General features: G+C 45.6%; 1 protein-coding gene across 1 annotated transcript in view; it reads left to right on the top strand.

Annotated features, from left to right (window-relative positions):
* The first annotated feature begins 1,373 nt into the window (after positions 1–1,373).
* The window catches only part of MYBPC3 (myosin binding protein C3), an 80,365-nt gene continuing 65,993 nt past the window's right edge, over positions 1,374–15,745 (top strand). The window contains exons 1-8 of the mRNA XM_069739982.1: positions 1,374–1,416; positions 1,493–1,753; positions 2,823–2,882; positions 6,562–6,690; positions 8,944–9,027; positions 9,112–9,260; positions 12,423–12,540; positions 13,001–13,049. Coding sequence (XP_069596083.1) covers positions 1,374–1,416; positions 1,493–1,753; positions 2,823–2,882; positions 6,562–6,690; positions 8,944–9,027; positions 9,112–9,260; positions 12,423–12,540; positions 13,001–13,049 — 893 coding nt within the window. The remainder of the gene's footprint in view (positions 1,417–1,492; positions 1,754–2,822; positions 2,883–6,561; positions 6,691–8,943; positions 9,028–9,111; positions 9,261–12,422; positions 12,541–13,000; positions 13,050–15,745) is intronic.

Consider the following 15,745-nt stretch of genomic DNA (forward strand, 5'->3'; position numbering starts at 1 on the left):
GCTGTACATACAAGCATGCCTGCTAAGACCATTGATTGGCTGCAGTGGTGACTTGACTGATTAATGGTAGCAAAAACCAGCTGGACTTCTGGAGCTATTACTAGGATCGTTTTTGACATTCTTTCCTTGGGTCAAGCATGTGAAAGTGTATAGGTCTTAGGTCAGGACTTGATTAATGCAATTGTTACACTATCCAACCTCTGGTGAGGCCATGAAATGACAGAGGAGACCCACAAGACTTCACCCTCTGCCATCTAGGAGACGGTAAAGGCTCGGTTTATGGGCACCGTTGTCCGTGGCCCTGATGATATAATCTCCATGAATTACACATATCCTGCAATTTGTATCCAGATCATATTGAAATATAAGTTCAAGTTGTTAAAAAACTCGATCATGAGATGTGAAAGCAACGCATTTTGGGATGGCCCAGTACTTCCTTCAGTCTCCATACCTGTATTGTGGATATCCCAAAGCACTCAGGGTTTACAGGTAGTATTATTCTACAACTGGATGAACGTAATCTAAAGCCCCAAAACGTGTTGCATTCACACAATGTAATAAGGCTATTATAATAGTCTGATTTGGTGTAGGAATCACTTGTGGTATCAACTACTCTCAATCCATAGGGTCCAACAATGCTGGTGCCATACTGTCTGCTCTTTTATTTTACATAAGGTATTTTCTAAAGATTGGCAAAGTGGGAAATTACTATTGTTCCTATGCCATTTTCAATCTTTAAAAATTGTATATTTTCTCTTAATCCCTTTGTGGATCTGTGAGGGTTTTTTTTCCTTACAAACAACCCCAAACTTTATTTGCTTACCTATTGGTTGGGTGTAAAAGGGGCCTAAGCATAATTAACACTTATCACCTGAAAGCAGGCTGATGCGGGTCCCACCGATCACAAGAACTGAGGAATAAACTGGTGGTCGCACATGTCTATATGGCAGATTCAATTGGGTACATGTACCTTCCACTTTGCTATGTGTACGAGAAGTAATGGTCATAGGCGAGAGAAGACCACATAACAAAGATCAAATAGGTCCCCCATTATAAGGCTGGGTATGATGTTGGGCGTTTTGTGACCCTTGAACCAATTCTAAATGCATCTCCTTAATAGATTGTAAATGCCTCTCCTTGGTAGAGGGTTGATAGAGGAGGAATCTCGCCACTCAATAAGAACGGGATCCATCAATGACGGAGCCCCGTTTCTCCGAGAATCCTAATGAAGCCACATGGTTTGCCTCTATAACCTTGTGTATGAGACACTGAGATAATTTCTTGTGATAGTTCATTGTAATATATGAGTGGGTCCACACCGTACTTGAAGATCTCAGTTTTCCTAATGTTTGATGGCCATCTTGTATGACACGATGAAGATAAGCACATTCATGATACTTCCAAAGGGTTCTCGAGGTCTGTCTCTCAACAATAATTTACTGTAAGCTTCCAGAGTATTACTCCACTATTTTTTGCTCACTTTTGTGCACAGCTTTTATCAAGAAGCCAAAATCTTCAGAGGTTGTGGTGGGAGATTCCATTACCTTTGAGGCCGAGATAGAGAAAGCTGATCTTAAGGTGAGGTGGCAGAAAAATAATGTAGACATCGCTGCTAGTGACAAGTACATCATCAAGGCCGATGCCAAAAGCCACTCACTGACCATCAGCAATGCTAGTGCTGAGGATGAAGTCGTCTACGCCGTTATCGCCGGGACTTCAAAGGTGAAGTTCGAACTCAAAGTAAAGGAACCAGGTAGGAACGACACAATACACTTCCATTTTCATGGTTCTCATTGTATATGCTTTCGATATATTCGAATGTTACGTAAAAAGCAGAGCTAGATCTACCATGTAGGCAATTTAGGATTAGTTTTACTAGTATCTTTATCTTCTTTGTTTTTTATTTTTTCTTCTACTCACCCTATTTTCACTTTCTGACCTGCAGAATAGGGTCACTTTGGGGCATAATTGCTAATTTGGAGTTCATTCAGACTCATGCACTATTGTAAAGGTCTCGTCTGCACCAATTGCCCCCCAATACAGTAAGAGGAAGTGTCACGCTACACACAAGCACAATTTTAACTACTAACTATGGTGAAGGAGATCAATGCAGAAGTGAGGAATTGATGGCAGCATGTATCATGCTTCACAATGAAGGCACAATGGGGACAAGTAGGTGGTCGGCATTTTGAGCATTACTTTGAGGTTGGCTTTCTGGGAACTGCTATAAGAGTACTAACAGTATTGATGGGCCTTTTACATAGTGTACTCTTAGTATTAAATGATCAGAGGCACCTAAATGTACAAGTGTGTAGGAGTTCCTCCTGGCTTCTTTTTGCCCATCAGTACACAACCTCCTAATCGATGCATTAGTAATATCATTTTATTAACTATCCAGTCATAAATTCTGGACCAACAGTCAAGAAAGTAAGCCGATAACTGAGAATTTCAGGAACCTGACCCAATTAAGATGCATGATATTATGGCACTTCATGATCAGGACAGAAGGAATTGTCCTGTCCTCTCATTCCAGCTTGTCCTCAGGGTCTTCAGTTTTTCTTAATAATGTCAGTACTCTCGTGATAAACCATATGGTTGCTTTCAATAGATGCATCTTCTGTAGTTCTACAACCTGACTTTCACTTGATGAACCTTACCTTTCCCTAAGTTGTGAAGACATTAGACCTCTCATACTGATCTAACCCAGTCATGATATAAGAAATCGCCAGTTTTATACCTCACGTTCACTAAAATAGTGGGAAGCTGAGACCTCTGTTTCCATTCGATTTCCATACTTTCAACAGTTTCCCGTTTTTCTATAGTGTGCATCAGTGCCAGGATGTCCTCGTACCAGTGCTGTGGAACCTACGATGGCCTAAAAGGTGAATCTGCCCAATGTGCGGAGACCAGGACTATACATTACACGTCCTATCTGTGTGCTTGGCTACATATTGTAAATTGGGGCCCAGGAGCTTTGACTTATGCCTCCATCTAACAACTTTAAGAGGTCTTCCTATCTTGTACATTTCTGACATATCCACGGGTTGCTTGCAATTTTTGAACTACGGATTTTTGCTCTTCATCCCCCATGACCATATTCTTGAGACACAAAAAAGCTCCAGAAATCAAACCCACAGACACTTAAGACATATCATGTGGATATGCCATTTGAGGAAGGCCAGTTATGACTATTGGATTGTGTGCGCACCCATCTTCTGCCCAAATTTAGGGGTATCTATGTGGCTACAAAGCACCATCACTTGACGGCAATTATAAAATACATTTTTTAGAATTTAATCATCAGGATTTTTTATTTCGAAATGGCTGAAAATCTCAGATGCTTCCAGACATTGTCCATCTTCGTGTGTTGCAAGGACCTACAGTGTCATCAAGTGAAACATCTGCTGGACAAATTCAATATAGCTTGTCCAAATAAAGCTAAAAAGGTAATGACAAACGGGAAAAAAAGTATGGGTCAACTTTTTTTTTTTTCGACAGGAACTGAACACATCAACCCCCAAAAGTTGCTTGTGCCATCAGAATCTCGAAGTTCCTCTTTTGAACAATATTCCTTTTACTTTCTGTGCTATTAATACATTTACAAGCTAAGAACCTCTTCTAGAAACCTGCAGACCATTCCTCTGCTCCAACTTCCTCTTCTTTATTTCACATGGCATCTCACGTTTAGGTATAACTGAGAAATGGAGCGTGTTTAGCTGCATCTTCTTGAGCCCAGTCCGTGAACTCTAAACCTGCAAGTCATGACTTACGGGATTTACGTCCTCGGTTTTCCTTTTTTTAACTGCAATCCTATCCTGAAAGAGAACGTAAGAAAAGTGACATTTCAGTGTGTTTATGACCCTTACCCATCTTTAGCTCCTGTGCAGCTGTCAAGGAGGCATGGGATGACTTATCTCATATATCTTCATCCAGGGTAACATGTATGGCAACTTTTACCACTGAAACAAATGGTACAAAGGTGGGAAGAGTTAAGAAAACCATCTTCCAAATGCTTCTAACTATAACTTAGGGAGCACTAAGTTACGTGGTATTTCCACAATTCATGCTTACTCACTAGAGGAAATGTTCATTTTTCCAAAAGATCTAATTTTGGCCTTCAAGAGCAATTCCAATAGTTTCCGAAACTTCCAATGCAAGTCTTACCTATAGAAAATAATAATGGACTCGTGCATTCATTTATTCAATTTGGCACTCTACATATGACCAAACTGACCATAAAGGGATTGCCTAGCACAGAAAGCCATTTTCCAAATAACAAAGGGCATTGCGAGTAAAGAGAAGAATCTCATTTGGGCACTAAATCAGCCGATCTCAGGGGGTTCTGAGACTCCATGTGATCAACCAATGTTTAGGTTGCCCTTCCAACAAAAAGGATTGTCAAAAATCACATTATTTGATCCCCTTTGCTTTTGGTCCAACTACAGAAGAAATTAACTTTTGGGAAACATGTTGACACACTCGTGTCCTGTTGCCTGAAGGGGCCCGAGGGCCTCGGCGACAAATATCACCGGTATTATATCACCCATATTACAATTGGAACATAGCAGGCTTGGGCCCCTGAGACATTCTTCACTGAAGTCCAGGACCTTCAGGAAAAACCTCTATTTACATTGGTGTCGGAAACATGACGGAACTTGGAGGTGGTCAGTCAGGTGATGTGTGTGTCCATCATGATGGATCTGCTGGGAGCAAAAAATGAAAATAGAGGTACTGAGCTTGGAGTCTTAGTCTTCACTGATCGCTTGATATGAGATTCCAGCTCCTCCATATTCACCTCTTATAATGAGGCAACCTAGTGGTGCCATATGAGCACTGTGAGGGGTTGCCACCCTTAGCTGCTTCCTCAGGTTGACACAGGAACACTTTGGTGGTGAAACCCCTGCTGGTTTATTGAAGTCAGCATACACCAAGGCAGGGTTCAGAAAACAAAAGCAGAGCCTTCCAAGACTTAATGGCAAAACAAATAAAGCATAACAGAGTCCTTTCTCTGCAGGCTACAACCTGCAGACATCTGGCAATGTTCTCCTCTCCTAATTGGAGCTCCGTGGGAGTGCTTCCTCTCCCAAGACACCACACAGACTGTCTCACATGTCCAGGTATTTAATCCCTTAACGTCCAATGACGGACACAGTCCGCCATTGGATGCCACCCCGTTTGGTGCGGGCTCCGGCGATGAGCCTGCACATTTTCCGGTACATGACAGCTGATCTGATCAGCTGACATGTGCCCGGGACAGCCGCCGGTGAAATCGCGATTTCAAACTCTTGACAGCGGCATTTAACATGGCAGGAAGCGCGTCTTTACCTCCTCCCATCGGCGCCTGTGTCACATGACCGCGGGTCGCCGGTAGGTTGGCAAGACTACCCGGGGTCAGCAGGAGACCCCTGTGGTTGTCATTGCTGGATCACTATGAGCGCCACCTGGTGGTCGGCGCTCAGCAAGTGAGCATATTTGCTACATAGAGCAGGTCTGCAGCTCTGCACTATGGAGCACAGGCAATCGGACAAGTGCAGCTTCTAGTCTCCCATGGAGACTACTGAAAATGCAATAATGGTCGATCAAAAGATCGTATACACACCAAAATGGTATAAATAAAATGTCAGATCGGCATGCAAAAAATAAGCCCGCACCCAACCCAAGATCACAAAAAATGGAGATGCTACAGGTCTCAGAAATGGCAACTTTTTTTTTTACAAATTTGGGAATTTTTTCATCACTTAGATAAAAAATAACCTAGACATGTTTGGTGTCTATGAACTGGTAATGACCTGGGAAATCATAATGAAAGGTCAGTTTTAGGATTTAGTGAACCTAGTAAAAAAAGCCAACCAAAAAAAACAAGTGTAGGATTGCACTTTTTTTTGCAATTTCATCGCACTTGGAATTTTTTTCCTACAAGAAATAAGCCCTCACATGGCCATATTGATGGGAAAATAAAAAAGTTATGGCTCTGGGAAGAAGGGGAGAAAAAACTGAAAATGCAAAACCAAAAATACTCCTGGTCGTTAAGGAGTTAACCAGGACCATGTGATGATCACATGATTGTGACATCATCACAGGTCCTGCTAGTATACCTGCCGGTGTCGGCTGCAGGAAGAGCTATGGTGAGCACTCCCACTCTATGAGCTGCCCATGTATGCAGCTTACTTTAACCCTCCCAACACTTAGTGTGCTGGAGGAAAAATATCCTGGTTTCATACCACTGACGCCAACATGTGCAGTGACACATATCTCCCCTCGTACACTGTGCCAGTGACCCCGTCACAGCACCCAGTCATTGATGTCCCGCCTGTTGCTTGCAGCCTCTTCAACATCTAACAGCATGTGTATGGCCGACCTCTACGTATGTGTCTGCACTAACACAGTGAGTGTAACCTGCCATTCACTATGCATTTCAGTAGTGATTTATGCTATTTATTAGTGATGCATTATGTTCTATGGCATGCCCATTTATTAGGTTTAGGTGTCATTGTAAGAGGCGCCAAAGTGTGTTATTTTATAGAAGAATAAACTAACTGAAATTTCTATAAAAACCTGTAGAAAAAGCCAAAGAGGCTCCGGCTCCAGCCTCTGCTCCTGCCTCTGCTCCTGCCCCTGCTCCTGCCCCTGCTCCCCAAGAAGCCCTGGCCCCTGCCGTAGAAGAAAAGAAAGAGGAGCCACCTGCAAATGGTAAATATCACACTAATAAGCCAAAGCAACAACCGGATTGTCCTGATGTAAGTAATCCAAAGGATAGGGGCTAACATGCTAATTACTAGGGTCTGACAGCTGGAACCCCCACTAATCCTGGGATATGGCAGGTCTTGCAGGGTATTGGTGGGTGTTACTGGTATATGGCAAGTCTCGAGGGGGGGTTCCTGGTATAATGTAGGTCTTGTTGGATGATCCCTGCATTTGGTTGGTTTTGTAGAGTGCTGTCGGTATAAGATGGATTTTGTGGGGGTGTTCCCATTATATAGCGAGTCTTGGAAGTTGTTCCTGATATACAGCAGGTCTTGTGGGGGTGTTCCTGGTATATTTTAGGCCTTGTGCGGTGTTCTTGGTATACAGCAGCCTTGTGGGGTATTCCCTGTATGTGGTGGGACTTGCTGGGTGCTCCCAGTATATGTCAGGTCTTGTATTAACCCCACATAGCCTCCTATACAGTATGAATCCCACATAGCCTCCTATACAGTATGAATCCCACATAGCCTCCATATATACAGTATGAGCCCCACATAGTCTCCTATATATAGTTATGAGCCCCTACATAGCCTCCTATATACAGTATGATCCCCCCACATAGCCTCCTATATACAGTGAGCCCCACATAGCCTCCAGATATATGGTGTGAGACCCACATAGCCTCCAATATACAGTATGAGCCCTCACATAGCCTCCTATATACAGTATGATCCCCCCACATAGCCTCCTATATACAGTATGAGCCCCACATAGCTTCCAATATACAGTATGAGCCCTCACTAGCCTCCTATATACAGTATGATCCCCCCACATAGCCTCTTATATACAGTATGAGCCCCACATAGCTTCCAATATACAGTATGAGCCCTCACTAGCCTCCTATATACAGTATGATCCCCCCCCACATAGCCTCCTATATACAGTGAGCCCCACATAGCCTCCAGATATATGGTGAGACCCACATAGCCTCCAATATACAGTATGAGCCCTCACATAGCCTCCTATATACAGTATGATCCCCCCACATAGCCTCCTATATACAGTATGAGCCCCACATAGCTTCCAATATACAGTATGAGCCCTCACTAGCCTCCTATATACAGTATGATCCCCACATAGCTTCCAATATACAGTATGAGCCCTCACTAGCCTCCTATATACAGTATGATCCCCCCACATAGCCTCCTATATACAGTATGAGCCCCACATAGCCTCCTATATACAGTATGAGCCCCACATAGCCTCCAATATACAGTATGAGCCCTCACATAGCCTCCTATATACAGTATGATCCCCCCACATAGCCTCCTATATACAGTATGAGCCCCACATAGCCTCCTATATACAGTATGAGCCCCACATAGCTTCCAATATACAGTATGAGCCCTCACTAGCCTCCTATATACAGTATGATCCCCCCCACATAGCCTCCTATATACAGTGAGCCTCACATAGCCTCCAGATATATGGTGAGTCCCACATAGCCTCCAATATACAATATGAGCCCTCATTAGCCTCCTATATACAGTATGATCCCCCCACATAGCCTCCAGATATATGGTGTGAGACCCATATAGTCTCCAGATATACAGTGTGAGCCCCACATAGCCTCCTATATACAATATGAGCTCCACAAAACCAATGTGAGCCCCATATAGTCTCCATGTACACATTGTGAACTCCACATAAACTTCTGTATACATATATATATCCAATACGCATACAAAAACCAACACATATCAAGCTGTCTTGCACGCTGATTTGTGGAAGATGGAGCCGGCGGCCCGGTCCTCCACCAATGTATTCACTGTATCCTGAGGATTCAGATAGCGGTGAGATCAGGCGTCGTCGGATGGATGGTGAGCGGGGGAGCGCATGGTGTGGCCCGTGGGCCACTGTATCAGCCCTTCAGATGTCTCAGTCCCGGGCCGGACTGGAACAGCCAGATGTGGCCCGTGAGCTGCAGTTTCCCATTTTTGCTCTATAATATAAAGGTTTTCCCCCATTATGTATGAGTTTAGATGGATGTGGGCCCCATGTCTAGGCCATCAGCTTGAGAAGCATGATTACAAAGTCACCACGGACTTCTAGTTGGCCGTGGCATCTGCCCAGGTGTGCGGCGGTGGACGCCGGTCCTGCCAGCAATAAATGTGCGCATTTCTGATCCGCAGTCCGCCTTTTGTATTAGGACCATTCCTATGCATCATGTTCATGTGATGATCTTTTGCAATGTCGTAGCTCCGGCTCCACCAGCACCAGAACCTCCCAAGGATGAGATCGGGCTGTTCATAGAGAGACCGGTAGACGGAGAGGTCTCTGTGGGTCAGTGTACTATTATTGCCGACTATTATGTTAGATTTATCTAGATCAAATGGATTTTTACATTATTTCTGTTTCTCATTTCAGGATCAAACATCAAATTTACAGCAAGAGTTAATGGTGCCAACCTGATGAAGAAACCAGTGGCCAAATGGTTCAAGGGCAAATGGATGGATCTGTCCAGCAAAGTGGGCAAACACCTGCAGATCACTGAGACATACGACCGCAACAATAAGGTGACGGGGGCTACAGGCTTATATACCAGGGACAATGGAAAATGAAGGGGTTCTCATTCTGAAACCCTCATGAAATGGACCTTCTTTTTTTAGAACACTGCACTATGCCGTTCCTCTGCTGCTCTTCCTGGGAATGTCTGAATAAATTGACAACTGGGTGTTACGATCCCCCCTTTTTATGGGACGTGTCCCGGCACTGCCCAATGAACTAAGGAATGCCAAATTTATTTCCACGTTTTCAAGAGGAATAACAGAGGAATGGCAAAGTTTAGAGTCCTAAGATGCTCCAGAAACTATATTTTAATGACGTGCTAGGAGAGCGGGAAGGTCTGTCTTAACTTATTTTTGCACCTCTTCATTTTTTCACCATTTTACCCTATTTTTTTTCCCCATTTCCCAGTACATTATAGTAAAATGAAACAACATCAACACTACAACTCATCCTGGAAAAAACAAATCCTCAAAAAAAAAAAAGACCGGGTCCTGATGGTGTTACAGGGTTTTTCCAGTGATTAGGATTAATTATCGCCCTGGGCATGTTCGCACCATCACACGTATCACAGTTTGGCGCCGGCTCAGGGTCGGGGGCCTCGGTTACAGGACATGAGTTAGGCTCGTCTGTGACAACCCGAATTGATGGATGGAAATAGAAGCCGGACTAATAACCGGTTTTGCATTTTCTCACCTGCCCTCGCTGGTCTTATTTATAGCCGGCCATTAGGAAGCAGTCAGATCGTTCGCTTCACTATTGTGGCTATATATTCTGGGAACCTTAAGAGGCAACTGCTGGACCGAACGTGAGGAGATGGAGAGGCTGCTGGACCGCACGTGAGGAGACTGAGAGACTGCCGGACCACACGCGAGGAGACGGAGAGGCTGTTGGACTTCACGCGAGGATCGAAGAGACCGCCAGACTGCTCGCGAGGAGATGGAGAGATTGCCGGACCACACACGAGGATATGGAGAGACCGCCAGACCGAACGCGAGGACATGGAGAGACCGCCGGACTGGACGCGAGGACATGGAGCGACCGCCGGACCACAGACGAGGACACGGAGATACCGCTGGACCACAGATGAGGAGACAGAGAAGCTGCGGGACCGAACGGCGGCCTCTCCATCTCCTCGCATTCAGTATGGCGGCCTCTCCGTCTCCTCGCATTAAGTATGGCAGCCTCTCCGTTTCCTCACGTTCAGTATGGTGGCCTCTCCATTTCCTCACGTTCAGTATGGCGGCCTCTCCGTTTCCTCATGTTCAGTATGGCGGTCTCTCCCGCTACTCGCATTCAGTATGGTAGCCTCTTTCTCTCCTCGCATTCAGTATGGCGGCCTCTCCATCTCCTCGCATTCAGTATGGCGACCTCTCCGTCTCCTCGCATTCAGTATGGTGGCTTCTCCATCTCCTCGCATTCAGTATGGCGGCCTCTCCGTTTCCTCACATTCAGTATGGCGGCCTCTCCGTCTCCTTGCATCTAGTATGGTGGCGTCTCTGTCTCCTCGCATTTAGTATGGCGGCCTCTCCGTCTCCTCGCATTTAGTATGGCGGCTTCTCCGTCTCCTCGCATTTAGTATGGCGGCCTCTCCGTCTCCTCACATTCAGTATTGCGGCCTCTCCATCTCCTCGCATTCAGTATGGCGGCCTCTCCATCTCCTCGCATTCAGTATGGCGGCCTCTCCGTCTCCTCGCATTCAGTATGGCAGCCTCTCCGTTTCCTCACGTTCAGTATGGTGGCCTCTCCGTTTCCTCATGTTCAGTATGGCGGTCTCTCCCTCTACTCGCATTCAGTATGGTAGCCTCTTTCTCTCCTCGCATTCAGTATTGCGGCCTCTCCATCTCCTCGCATTCAGTATGGCGACCTCTCCGTCTCCTCGCATTCAGTATGGTGGCTTCTCCATCTCCTCGCATTCAGTATGGTTGCCTCTCCGTCTCCTCGCATTCATAATGGCAACCTCTCCGTTTCCTCACGTTTGGTCCGGCGGTCTCTCCATCTCCTCGCGGACCAAGCGTGAGGAAACGGAAAGGCCGCCATACTGAACGCGAGGAGACGGAGAGGCCACCATACTGAACGCGAGGAGACGGAGAGGCCACCATACTGAACGCGAGGAGACGGAGAGGCCACCATACTTAATGCGAGGAGACAGAGAGGCTGCCATACTGAATGCGAGGAGACAGTCTGTGTAGCTTTGTGTTTATTTCTGCAGTTTGTCAGGCATGCAGCCAGTTTTCCGCCTCTTTTATAATGGCTGTTCTAGGAGCCTGGCTTGTTGCTCACATACAGGAGACACCGTGCAGAGATCTAACACTTCCCTGAAGCTTTCACATCAATACGGCGGCCTCTATTACGCTGTGCTCCCACTAATACAACACAGGCCGGGCCCCGACAACCAGACCCTGCTCCATGGCTGTCAGAACTCTCTTATGCCTAGCTGTGTGAGGAAGGCCTGCGGCCATCGTCTCCTCGCTGCGCTCTAATGTCTCTCATTAGTGATGTGTGAGCACAACATGGCGGATTGTGATAGAGGAGGCGACGTACACACGGTCAGTCACACACACGGCTGTTCTGTTGGTCAATGGCCGCTTCTTTGCGTTCCTATTAATAAGCTGTATGATGCCAATAAACATGTCTGGGCTGAGATAGAAGGACCCTCAGGTCACGTGACATTCTCAGGTCACGTGACATTCTCAGGTCACGTGACATTCTCAGGTCACGTGACATTCTCAGGTCACATGGCTGCAGCAGAGGAGCAGGACACAGGCGGGTGGGATGCCGGTGTGAGGACCCCATACGGTGCACATCGGTTTCCATGGTAACTTGCAATGCTTCAATTCATCCTATGGATGTAGGAGACTTGTTAACTGTTTTTTCTACAAATTAAAACTTATTGCTGGGTGATTTTAACAGGTTATACAAAGTAGGTTGTCCTGGAGTGGAAAAACATGGCTTCTTTCTTCGAAAACCAGTAGATAAATGCCATATGCACATTTGCAGAGATATGATGCAATACCAGACACAACCCATGTGTAGGGGAGGCGCTGTTTCTTGGACAAAAGCCGCCGTGTTTTCTACTGCTGGACCACCCCTTATCAGAAATCTCGTTTCGCGAGCCACAGGGATAATGCACAGATTTCATGTAACAGTCTCTCTGCTCCTTTTCCTTTCAGATTTACACTTTTGAGATCCAAATCATCAAGGCCAAGACCACGTACGCCGGAGGCTACCGCTGTGAGGTCTCCAGTAAAGACAAATTCGACAGCTGCAACTTTAACCTAAATGTGAACGGTAAATGGTTTTCAGTAAAACTTCCAGTAGTGCCCAGGACCCAAACCGTCTCTGTGCTTCCTCTTCTGGCAGGATGTGCATGTAACCGCTGCAGCTAATCACTAGCCGCAGTGGTGACCAACATGTCACTGCTGTGACCCATAAGTGGCTGCAGCAAGTCACATGTCTGTATGACTCCAACAACTCTGTATATATTGTTTTGGCTGCATGGACATGCGACCGCTGCAGCCAGTCTCTGAATGCAATGGTCACATGCCCCTCTATCTGGAAGAGGAAGCACAGACACCTGAAGATGAGCATCAGAGATCGATAATGTGGTCATGATATATTTTATTTTTTAACCTGCCGGGCCATACGTATAACGTACCATGGTATCCGCCGTGTAGACAGTATATTTCTTTACTGCTCCGGAGCTTTTCACACTCATTGAGTTTTCATTTCCTGTGATTTTTCCATCCAGAGGTCAGCAATGCCGGAGACATCGATATCCGCTCTGCATTCAAACGCACGTAAGTATCTATGAAGTAAGACTCCGATGTCAGAACATTCAGTAAAGGTTACCTATCAGGACACACTTACATGTGTTGGTAGTGGTACTTGCCCTACTGTTTAGCGAGATCTGATATGCCATTCAGGAGTGATATATAGTAGAACTGATATGCAAATTATGCTGGAAGTGCATTGGGGGCGTGTCAATGCACATGGGAGAAGCCATCTAAGTGCACTTCCAGCTTAATTTGCTTATGATTGAATTACATAAATTCTTCACTTTTATTGTTACATCCCATTTCATTCACTCCAGTGGAGCAGAGCTGCAGTACCAAACACCACGTTAAGGTCCTTGTATGGATGGTTTTGCATCAGTTACTGCAGACACCTTCATTTTGCTGATTCCTAATGGTTAAACCTCTACCGATCACAAATTAATAGTCTATCCTAAAGAGTAACCATCATTTTCATTTTTCTTTTCATAAATCATTAGTACATGTGAAAATAAGAAACTTTGTAATATATCTGATCAGAGAAATCTGCTTCTTAAAACTGATCTTTCACTGTGAGTTCACACGTAAACTGTGTCTTTACTGAATACAGACTTTCCCATTATTGAAATAGGAGATGACATTTGGTCCTTATAAAGTTCTATGGAGAGCTGTAACTATCGTTTCAGGGGAACTTGCAGCAGAAAGTCTGTGTCTGCCTCCAGCTCCTCCTTCTTGTGTCTGTCACCTCTAGCTCCTCCCTCCTGTCTGTGTCCTTCTCTAGCTCCTCGCTCCTGTCTGTGTCTATCTCCAACTCCTCCCTCTGTCCGTGTCTGTCTCTAGCTCCTCCCACCTGTCTGTGTCCTTCTCTAGCTCCTCGCTCCTGTCTGTGTCTATCTCCAACTCCTCCTTCCTCTGTCCGTGTCTGTCTCTAGCTCCTCCCCCCTCTCTGTGTCTGTCTCTAGTGCTTCTCTGCTGTCTGTGTCTATCTCTAGCTCCTCCTTCCTCTTTGTCTGCTTCTCTGTCTCTAGCTCCTCCCTCCTCTTTCTGTCTGCCTCTAGCTCCTCCCTCCCCTGTTTGTCTGCCTCTAGCTCCTCCCCCCTCTGTCTCTCTAGCTCCTCCCTCCTCTGTCTCTCTAGCTCCTCCCTCCTCTGTTTGTCTGCATCTAGCTCCTCCCTCCTCTGTCTCTCTAGCTCCTCCCTCCTCTGTCTGTGTTTGTCTCTAGCTCCTTGCTCCTGTTTGTTGCTAGCTCCTCCCTCCTTTGCCTGTGTCTGTCTCTAGCTTCTCTCTCCTTTCTTTGTCTGTCTATCCACTTCCTCCTCTGTCTGTCTCTTGCTCCTCCTTCCTTTGCCTGCATCTGTCTCTAGCTCCTCCCTCTGCCTGTCTGCCTCTAGCTCCTCCCTCCTCTCTGTCTAGCTCCTCCCTCCTTTGTATTTGTTCTAGCTCCTCCCTCCTCTGTCTGTTTCTAGCTCCTCCCTCCTCTGCCATTGTCTGTCTCTAGCTCCTCTCTCCTGTCTGTGTCTATCTCTAGCTCCTCCTTCCTGTCTGTCTCTTGCTCCTCCTTCCTGTCTCTAGCTCCACCTTCCTCTGTTTCTAGCTCCTCCCTCCACTGTCTGTCTCTAGCTCCTCCCTCCTTTGCCTGTGTCTGTTTCTAGCTCCTCTCTCCTGTCTGTGTCTCTCTAGCTCCACCCTCCTCTGTGTCTATCTCTAGCTCCTCCTTCCTGTCTGTCTCTTGCTCCTCCTTCCTGTCTCTAGCTCCACCTTCCTCTGTCTCTAGCTCCTCCCTCCTTTGCCTGTGTCTGTTTCTAGCTCCTCTCTCCTGTCTGTGTCTCTCTAGCTCCACCCTCCTCTGTGTCTATCTCTAGCTCCTCCTTCCTGTCTGTCTCTAGCTCCACCTTCCTCTGTCTGTCACTAGCTCCTCCCTCCTCTGTCAGTCTGTATCTCCTCCCTCATTTGCCTCTGTCTGTCTCTAGCTCCTCCCTCCTCTGTCTGTGTCTGTCTCTAGCTCCTCTCACCTGTCTTTCTCTCTAGCTCCACCCTCCTCTGTGTCCTTCTCTAGCTCCTCCCTTCTCTATCTGTCACTAGCTCCTCCCTCCTCTGCCTGTGTCTGCCTCTAGCTCCTCCCTCCATAGAATTTTAGAAGCACCAACTGTCATCTCTATCTCAGTAATGGAAAATCTCTCTCCACTGATAACAGATTTTGCCTATGAAATAAGAATGAATGATCAGTCCTGGAGGAGACAGAAGCAGATTTCTTTGATAAGATCTATTACAAAGTTTCTTATTTTCTTGTGTATTATTGAGTTATAGAATAAAAAATAAATGAACAGTTACACTTTAAGGATATGTGAAAAAAGTGAATTAGTTAATTGGTAATGAATTATAAATCTTGAATATTTTAATGTTTGGCCATCAGTGTTTAAGTCAAGCAGAAAGTTTCTCAAAGTAGAAAAGTTGATTGCAGTACTTGAAATGTGAAATATCTTGTAATATTTTTCTGTCTCATTTGTATTGGGTTCGAAGTAATAAATTAGTGAATAGATTAACTAAAACTTATTTAAACTCCCAGGAGCATAGTAGGACCTGGAAGCCGGAGGATATCCATAGCCAGGTAGCTAAAGATTTGCTCCAGCAATTGATATAAAACATCCCAATGACCGTCTTCCTAATAGGACACCAAAATATATGGGTTATTCTCACAATTTAATCTCTTATCCATCAAATAG

Source organism: Ranitomeya imitator, chromosome 9 (assembly GCF_032444005.1).
Source record: "Ranitomeya imitator isolate aRanImi1 chromosome 9, aRanImi1.pri, whole genome shotgun sequence".
Taxonomy (NCBI): Eukaryota; Metazoa; Chordata; class Amphibia; order Anura; family Dendrobatidae; genus Ranitomeya; species Ranitomeya imitator.